Genomic DNA, 9,792 nt, shown 5'->3' with positions numbered 1-9,792 from the left:
GTGCCGACCGTTTCACGAGCCCTTTTGATAAAGAATTTCACAATACACCTGCGTACTCCTTCCTCCACTCTTATAGGTCACTCTATGTTCCTCCCTCTTTTGGAAATATGTGTTGACAACAGCCATTTCCATTTTCTTGACTAAATCCACCACCATCTGTCCTTCTTGGTTTATTTCATTGACATCAAACGTGCTCATCACATCCTCATCCCCTCTGTTTCCTTCACCAACATGTCCATTCAGGTCTGCTCTGATCACCACTCTCTCCTCCCTATGAAGACTCTCTGTCACTTCATCCAGATCTTTCCAAAATGTATCTTTCTCCTCCACATCACATCCAACCTGTGGTGTATAACCACTGACAACATTTAACACCAGACCTTCTACTTCTCCCTTCAGACACATCACCATATCTGACACTCTTTTCACCTCTACTACATTCTTTGACAACTCCTCCTTCAGGACCACCCCTGCTCCATTTCTCTTTCTATCCACACCATGGTAAAACAGTTTAAATCCTGCTCCAATGCTGTGAGCCTTGCTGCACTTCCACTTCGTCTCTTGGACACATAAAACATCTACCTTCCTTCTCTGCATCATGTCAGCCAGCTCTCTACCTTTACTTGTCATTGTCCCCACATTTAGAGTTGCAACTCTCAGTCCTACATTCTTCACTTTCTTCTTCTCCCTCTGTCTCCTGACACGTTTCCCTCCTCGTGGTCTTGGACTTCTTGACACTTATTGCTCATATCCAGAACTTCACACAGTTTGATCAGGACCTACATGTATTACCTGCTACCTTCCATTAAGCATGGCATCTTGAAAATTTTATAAAATGGGATAAAAAAAAAAAAAAAAAAAAAACGTAAATACAATTTAGGGATAGCTCAAGACTTTGTCATCATAATATGTATAATTTTTATTATCAGATGTTGAGCAACAATTCTAGAATTGTTCTAGAATTGCGCCGCTCAAGGTGGCTGCATGTTGGAGCAGCTCTGTTACTTTCATTCTGAGATTTTGCTTTTGGAAACTTTAATTCCTCTTTTTCTGGATGTAAATCACTTTTTTTGGATGATTGTTTCCTCTGGTATTGGATGCTGTGCAGCCGGAAGGATTTTTACTGAGACTTTTTTGGTTTTGGACATTTGTTATGATGCGTAACCATGGCAACAAGGCAGTTTTCTACAACAACTGCAGCTGATTAACATCTCAAAAGCTCAAATAATATCTCAACTATGGCCCCAACTCTCAAATGAGTTGAAAAGGATGTTCTGTGGACACATTCTCATCTACCTGCCAGCTGTGCTCGAGTGCCTGACCACTGAGATCCTGGAACTAGCAGGAAACACGACTCACGGCAGCGGATGGACGGGATCGTCCCTCAGCACCTACAGTTAGCTGTCCGTAGCAACGAGGAGCTCGGCAGACTGCTGGGAGGAGTGGCCATCGTGCTGGGAGGAGTTCTGCCAAGCATTCAAGCGGTCCTACAGTCCAGGGGAACCGAGAGGCCAGCCGATTCTGGGTGGACGGATCGGACGGCACCTGCAGCCAGTTTCTTAGGATCCACTGTGGGATGGACCTTTACAAGAGATCCTTCCTGTCTACAGCCATCAGTATCTATAACATCACTTAATGAAATGAGGATAACGAGTTACAACAACAAAATAATTTCCCTCTGGGATAAATAAAGTATTATTGAATTGAATTGAATTGAATTGAATTGAACAAATGTGAGCTCTTAAAGACTTAAATAGATGTTAACACGTGAACAAAACGTGTCCTTATTGAAATTCAAAAATGTTTAGATTAATTTATTTTCCTAAATGTGATTAATATCTGTGTGTGTAGAAACTGGTGGTGGAAAACATGGAGGTGTTGACCCAGATGAGGACAAGCTTCGACAAACCGGACCATATGGCTGCACTCTTTAAGAAACTCACCTGTAAACACAAACGCACACCTTCTGTTTAACTCAGTGGGATGTGTTCACGCAGCTGACCGTGATCCTCTGTTTGCTTGCAGCTGTGGACAGCGTGTTGAAGAGGATGACCATCATTGGAGTCATCCTGTCCTTCCGCTCCCTGGCTCAGGAAGCTTTGAGAGACGTAAGATAACTCAGAGAAACTACGCTGTTGTGATGTGGTGTGAATCAGTTTGTTCAACCTTTGGTCTTGTTCTTTCAGGTGCTGTCGTGTCACATTCCCTTTCTGGTCAGTTCAGTGGAGGATTTTAAGGACCACATTCCCAGAGAGACCGACATGAAGGTGGAGTCCACTGTCAGAAACACAGAAATGCATCGGCTTCAGCTTTTTCTGCTTCTTAGTCTCTTCCATGGACTTTTTGCTGTTTTAACCCGTCATATATAAAAACATTAGGCTCAGTCAGGAACAGTTTGCTGTTACTTTTAGTTATAACATTTACTTTTCAACATGTTTTAGTTTATTTGCAAAAATATTCCCATATAAATAATTAATGCTTCAGAAACATTGTTCTTTCGAAATAGTTCAACGTACTAGCTCTAGTTTTATCTCCTTTTTGTTTTTGGTTGCAGTTTTGCTCATTTTATTTGTTTTGTTAGGGTTTTACTAAGTTTAGCTTTTAGCCACTGTCTTAGCTTTTAGCTCATGTTTCCTTTTTTTTTTTTTACTTTACCAATTCAGTCTCAGCTCCTTCTTTGTTAAATTTCAGTCAAGTCACTCAGAGTTAAGTGTTCACACTTGAATTTTTAAAGAGAAATAAACAAACAAAAAACCATTGTCCCCCCCCCCATCGCATTAAGAAAGGTTATTATGAAAACTTTCCACTTCAACTTCAAGATGGCGACCACATACATTTCATTATATTCCTTCCTTAGATAACGTTACTACAAGTAATTGACTTTTTAATATATATTAATTTTTCTGTTCAGTGCCCTGAGATGACTTCTGTTGTGACTTGGCCTATATAAATAAGCTGAAATTGAATTGGAATTGAAAGTGTATATCCCTCCACTAGGGCTGGACCATAATTCTGTATCGATATATGTCACCATATACTTTTATTCAATAACGGTGATATGAGTTTAAGCACATTTTTGATATTTTGATAGGATTACAGCGTTTCACTGACACATTTTCTTTTCTGTTTGGGTTGAAGCGGCCGCTTCAGTTTCAACCCAAACAGAAAAAGCTGCAACACAACTGGATGCAACACAACTAGATGTTACGCAGAGCTCGAGTCCAGAAGGCGTTAACGGTAGCAGGCTAGACTAATCTCCAACGAGCGTTAAGTTTTCGCTTCAAAATGAGTGCCCATGACCGTCAGAATGTGCCTGAACAAGCTTTCACAAGCGAAGAGAAAGCAGATGATAAGAGAGAAAAGACTAATTTGTCGATGTGGAACTGGTTCAGCTTTAAGATCCAGTAAACCGCAGGTTTCTGTGTGCTGTAAAATGTGACGGGGATTCGTTCCAACTAGCGGTGGGAACACATCTAACTTGTTCCACTCGATAGAATATGCTGAGTCAGAAGATGAAGCACAATTAAAGTTTGAGCCAACGTGTCCCTGAAACAAACACCCCCAGCTGTATCAAAAGAGAAACCCACGTTAGCTGCATGGGTTAGGGTTATGTTGTTGTTTAAAGTTAAAACTATTAATATTGACAAAGTTGAGAGTTTTATTTTTATTTGACGGTGATTTCAAATTTCTTTGAAGGCTAAATACAAATAAAAGGTAAACATTATTTTGTACAGTTTTTTTGAGGCTTTTATATTGTTTATATTAGGGTTGCACCGAGAAATCAGCCCCGATTTCTTTAATTTTGGGAAATCGGCCGATACTTGCATGAGAAACCGATTTTACAGATTTTATTTGTTTGCTTGTTTTTAACAATTGTCTGAACTTCATTTATATTTCAGAGCACTACCTCATGGCCTGTTAAAACAAGTTTGTATTGTTTCTAGGATATTGTTCAAGGGTATGTTTTTCAGTAAAATAGTATTGTAAAATTGAAGGTGCATTATGACCTTATAACACCGGACAGTGTTGCTTATAAAACAAAATCGGAATCGGCAGGTCAGACATTTTAGAAATCGGGGATTGGCCAGAAACTGCAATCGGTGCACCTCTAGTTTATATCGATATCAAATTATATCGTTATTGACTGAAATTAAGAAATATATTGTGATAAAAGTTTTGGCCATATCGTCCAGCCCTACTCTCCACTCACTGTCACTCTGGGCTGCCTTGGACAAGCAAAACATAAAACCATTTAAACTCCCTGTGTTCAGTGTAACTCGTCCCTTCATGAATATCTTACATTCTCTGTTCAGTTCCAGTCCAGAAAAACACTCATCTTGAAAACTACAAACACTCACTGTTCAAATCCCTCAGTGACGGGGGACACGGGTGTATCACTTGTTGTAGTTTTGTGTGTGTGTGAAGGTTTCGTGTGTCTCCAGGTGGCCATGAACGTCTACGAGCTGTCCTCAGCTGCTGGTTTACCCTGTGAGATCGACCCGGCCCTGGTGGTGGCGCTGTCGTCTCAGAAGAGCGGTGAGTCTCAGCTTAAACTCAGCCAGCCAAGCTCGCACACGCTTCCTGTTTTCATGAGCACTTCCTGTTTGTTTTCAGAGAACATCAGTCCAGAGGAGGAGTATAAAATCGCCTGTCTGCTGATGGTGTTTGTGGCGGTCTCTTTGCCCACGCTGGCGAGCAACGTGATGTCACAGTACAGCCCGGCCATCGAGGGTAGGCCGACAAGTTGTTGGAAGTTTTATTATTTCTTAAAGTGATGTGCGTTTTAATAACATGTCAGGTTGAAATGAATGGCCGAAATGTTTTTGCACGAGTCCGTGTTCATTTTTCTGCAGTGTTAGCAAAATATATCATAAACCAAAAGATGGATTTGAATGAAACTCTGAAAATCATCATTGGTTGTACATCTATTATCACTTACCTTTTATACTCATCCTGATTCAGTATGGCTGCCACAGCTAACCCTAACCATGGGTTTGATTAAAATGAATAAATCTGGTAGTTTTACAGATGTTTAGCTTCTGAACGACTTGGTGTGTCGACGTGAGAGTCATCACTAAAAGTGGTTTCTGTTGAGTCAGCAATGTCTTTTAGTAAAATATCTCATGAATCACTGGACAAGTTTTATTAGGATTTTAAAACATTTAAAAAATATATACTTGATATTTAATATCATTGTAAATAAAAAATGTTCTTTAATCTGTCCATGGTTTTACACATACTGTCAACATGTTTATTTGTCTTTCATATCTGTGCATTAAAACACCGATAAATGTATATTTAATTATTCTATTATATGTCACAATAATCATTTATTGTCTAAATGTGATGTTTTGCCACCCGTAGTAAAAGTACTTGTATTTTTGTATTTAAATTAAAGCAAATAGGTCGTGTGTTTTCAGTTTTCATTAAAATCTATCTGCTGGCTTATGACATATTTTGCTAACACACATGCATGTATGTATGAGGGTAGCATTATTAGCATTTAGCAGCAGGTGATATTAAACAACTATGGGAGTAGTTTGGCTGCACTCTTTGTATAAAATTGCTCTGAATGCGTTTAAGACCAACCTTCTGTCCTCGGATGGATTTACATGTTTGCCCCACTCGGTTTTATTAAATCTAGCTTAAACTCAGAACTGTTCACTTGTATAAACCCAATATTTAGCTCAAGAAGACATTGTTGTAGTTAATCAAGACTTCTGATAAGGCGTCAAAGATGTGTTTAAAGGGTGAATTATTGCGGAGCTGCCTCCTAACAACCTTGAAATGAAAGGCTGAGCGTTCATCAGGGCCTGTGAAGAGGGACGTGTTCCCGGCCTGCTCCCTGTTAGTATGCAGACTGCATGTTGGCCCGTGACTGGGTTCTCCCAAACCAGGTCTCAGTACACGGTCTCATTATCGCCACGCTGACTTCTGTGAGCTCCCAGCATTATTTCCTGCTCTTTTTTATTTGCCTCATCTCGTCAAACTATCTCCAAGAAATGAAAGACGAGAATTATTATTATTTATTTATTTTTTTTTTTCAACCAGACCGTCAGATCCAGGTGAAATGTGGGAAATGTTTGAGTTGTTAAAGTTGAAACTAATTGATTATAAAGCATTTTTAAGTTGACAGTGTGTGTTTGCTGCCCCCTGCAGGCCACTGTAACAACATCCACTGCTTGGCCAAAGCCATCAACCAGATCGCCGCTGCGCTCTTCACCATCCACAAGGGCAGCATCGAGGACCGACTCAAAGAGTTCCTGGCTGTAAGACAAAACACTAACCGTCTTGTTTTGAGCTACGCTGCTTTGAATGAGCTTAAGGTTGTTTTATAAACATTCAGCTAATGTCAAATGAAGAATGTCCAGGTTAAAAAACAACAACATACTTCACTGGTTTGATTTTGATTGTAAGGAACTGTTCTTTACGTACCTGAATTAACTGCATCATGCATAGATCATTTAAACAGCTCGTCAGTAATAAAACATCTGAGGTTACAGTAACACTTGTTTGCTACAAGATCGAAAGCATTTTCATAAAATGTTAATTTAATTTTTTTACTTAAAACTACAGCATTCACTTCCTGTGTTTTTTTTTTTAAGTCAAATGAGAGCTGAATGACTCGGCTGAAATTAGCTTAAGAAGCTGAAAGTTTGTTTTTACAGCAAAAAGAAGCAGAACACTGGCTAAAAGCTTGAAAAGGGTCAATATTGGCTTAAAGTAGTGAAATGCTTGACAAATGATAAAAAAAGACAAAAGGTTGGCCAAAAGGGATACGATGTTAGCTAAAAGCTACAAGTATCAAAAGGCAATTTAATCTTAAAAGTAGCAAAAGTTTAACTAGAAGCTAAAGGTAGTAAAATATTATCTAAAAGCTAAAAGTAACAAAAGGCTAACAGGAAGCCAAAACTAGTAAAAGGCTTATTGGAAGCTAAAATACTATAAGTCTAGCTCAAAGTAACAAGTACCAAAAGGCTAATTTAATGCTAAAAGTAGGCAAGTTGAAAGTTAAAATGATCAACAGGGCTAGCTAAATGGTAAAGTAGCATAAGAAGACCAAAATAGATCATGTAGCTGGAGCATATAAAGAACAGTTTTGAAGGAATTAAAGAGATCTCTGTTTATTTTTTGTAGGGAAATTATTTGTAAATAAAGTTAAATAGTTTAAAGAGTATTAAAGTTGTTAAACCAGAGGTTGTAGCACCCACCTCCAGAATAGCCAAACTTTTTGTTGTATAATTCAAACAGCTGAAAGTATGCAGGAGTAGCTAAATAATGTGACAGCTGAATCAGCAAAATGCTCTTAGAAACAGTCTGTTTTATAAATGTGTCATCAGAATGCTGAAAGTAAGCCACAGATGGTTCTGGTGTAATCTGCAGAATGTGACACATCTCTACATTTACACTGTGTTAGCAGCACAGCCCTAGTTAACTCAAAACTTCATTAAACTAATGAACTAGTTTAGTTATGTTTCTATAATTTCCCGTTCACTGAGCTCATCCAAGCAGCTCCAAGCATGTGGACCAGAACGAACACATTCCTGCTTTATGAGACGTTCTTCTGTTAATGACACCTTTCTGTGTGTAGCTGGCCTCGTCCAGCCTGCTGAAGATCGGCCAGGAAACGGACAAGATGACGACGCGCAACAGAGAGTCTGTCTACCTGCTGCTGGACATGGTGAGAAGAGTTCTCAAGCTTTTACAGGTTCAAACATCAAACTCATTATCAGCCGCTGCTAAAGGCGGGTCGTCCTCTGTCTGTGTTCGTCAACCAGTTCAAGCTGGTGGACACAACTGACCTGAGCAAACACGGGAACGGTTGAAACTCAGCCAGATGTTTAGATGTTGATTTATTTGTTGGTGTGGAAGTAGCTGAGCACCAACAGATTTCACAAAATCTGTATTTCAAACTTTGATTTTTAGGTTGTTGTTTTTTTGTTTTTTTTTGTCCATTTTTTTATATTGTAGCACTTTGAGATTGTAAAATGTAAAGTTCTTAACAAATTGAATAAATTATTAATTTTTTTTATTATGTAAGGGGCCAAACGTGTGGACTCCTTCGAGGAACGTTTACTTTTGTCTCCGTCGCAAAGTGAAGAGGTGGGGTTGGAAATACCCTCTGCCCATCTGTGTTATAGCATGATAACTTAAAAAATAATAAGTGAGGTACCGACTTCCATTTTGGTGTTGTGGAGTTTTATCAAACTTTGTTGTTCAATAAAATTTAGCAGACTGAGAACTTTGTTAAAAACACGTAGCAAGGTTTATTTCTCTTCTGCAGAAGGAAAGAACACATGGAACGGAAACGCAGCCCAAGAGTTTTCGTGTGTTCTCCAAAATCATGAGCAATACAGTCTCATTTATACACCTTCACATGTAACAGATCTTGCTTGGGGGGTGGTAAACTGACAAACACTATTTTTGGAGGAAACTATGCTTTCTACTTTTGATATTGCCTAAAGGTGTAGTTTCCTGAAGTGATTGGTGAGGGGCAAAGGTTACTTTGTGTAGGCCAAGGACACCATTGCACTTACCGGTAGTCGTGGATAAAATTGCTCCCTCCACTTGCCAGGCTTCATCACTCTGCTCTACCTTGAACAAACAAAAACTATCTGTTGGTCTCCACAGTGTACCTCCATCTTGCACCAAAAAACATTTCCAGTCCAGAAAAACACTCATTTCCAAAACTACAAACCTTCATCGTTCAAATCTCTCGGCGACAGGGGACATTGGCATATCTCTTTTTGTATAATATATACCGTAATTCTAGAACTACAGAACGCACCTGTCTCTAAGCCGCACATACTAAATATAAGCTAAATCATAATTTTGTGCATAAATAAGATGCTCCGGTTATTTAGTCGTGGGCATTCACCCTTCATTATCAGAATGTGTGCCCCCAGCCTGCTCCGGCTGCGTGCAGCTTTCTTGTTGTAGTACAAGAAGCAGCCAGCAGATGGAGTTTCACAGAATGTAGCTTGCTTTCAGGTTCAGACTTCATGGTCGCCATGAGTCTACATGAAGCTTTGCCGTCTGACTCATGGTTAAAACCATAATACCTTCAAAATGAACACAATGACCATCTTAAACATAATCACTGGACAGAACAGTGCCAAATACCTACGTAACTGAAATTGTTCAAAAAATTTCATACTGGTAAATATTGCCCAGAAGTCTTGAGGTCATGTGACCAGAAGTCAAAAAGTACTGGTAAAATATGGTAAATATTCATTCAATTAGTACCATTGATTTTTATTGTTAAACACTTTTGTCAACAACTGCTGTTTTTAATTTGACGTGATTCTGTTCAGCAGAGCTCACATGAGGAACAGTCCCTCCCTCCCCGTTGTTTTTTTTTTTCCCCCCCCCCCCCCTCTTTTGTCTCCTCCGCTTCGTTTCATGCCCCTGTCTGAGCTTAAATGAGATACTGGTATTTAAACACATATTTACCGTACATGGAAATATAATTTATTTTAACAAAAAAGGTTGAATCATGTCATCTGGACTTCGTTTTTTTTTTTTGTTAAAAAGAAACGTTTCGCCCCTCATCCAAGAGGCTTCGTCAGTCTGAGGCCTAGCCATCTGGTATTACCCAGAAGCCACCCTGACTCTTGTGTTTCAAGCCTGCCTCAGATACCCCTGAGGTCTGGCCTTTTCACTAATGGTTTCAAAAACACAAAGTTTGTTTTCTCAGTCATCCAGGTATATAACAACAAAAAAGGTTGAATCATGTCATCTGGACTTCGTTTCTTTTTAACAAAAAAAAAACGAAGTCCAGATGACATGATT

General features: G+C 39.2%; 1 protein-coding gene across 3 annotated transcripts in view; it reads left to right on the top strand.

Moving 5' to 3' along the window:
* The window catches only part of nckap1 (NCK-associated protein 1), a 94,255-nt gene that overhangs the window by 80,657 nt on the left and 3,806 nt on the right, over positions 1-9,792 (top strand). For all 3 annotated transcript variants that reach the window (XM_037680561.1, XM_037680553.1, XM_037680545.1), the window contains 7 exons: positions 1,852-1,945; positions 2,026-2,108; positions 2,187-2,267; positions 4,443-4,536; positions 4,615-4,731; positions 6,160-6,269; positions 7,592-7,681. In XM_037680561.1, coding sequence (XP_037536489.1) covers positions 1,852-1,945; positions 2,026-2,108; positions 2,187-2,267; positions 4,443-4,536; positions 4,615-4,731; positions 6,160-6,269; positions 7,592-7,681 — 669 coding nt within the window. The remainder of the gene's footprint in view (positions 1-1,851; positions 1,946-2,025; positions 2,109-2,186; positions 2,268-4,442; positions 4,537-4,614; positions 4,732-6,159; positions 6,270-7,591; positions 7,682-9,792) is intronic.

The sequence above is a fragment of the Nematolebias whitei genome, chromosome 1, assembly GCF_014905685.2.
Source record: "Nematolebias whitei isolate Nwh7 chromosome 1, NemWhi1, whole genome shotgun sequence".
Taxonomy (NCBI): Eukaryota; Metazoa; Chordata; class Actinopteri; order Cyprinodontiformes; family Rivulidae; genus Nematolebias; species Nematolebias whitei.
This window is presented reverse-complemented; position numbering and strand designations above follow the sequence as displayed.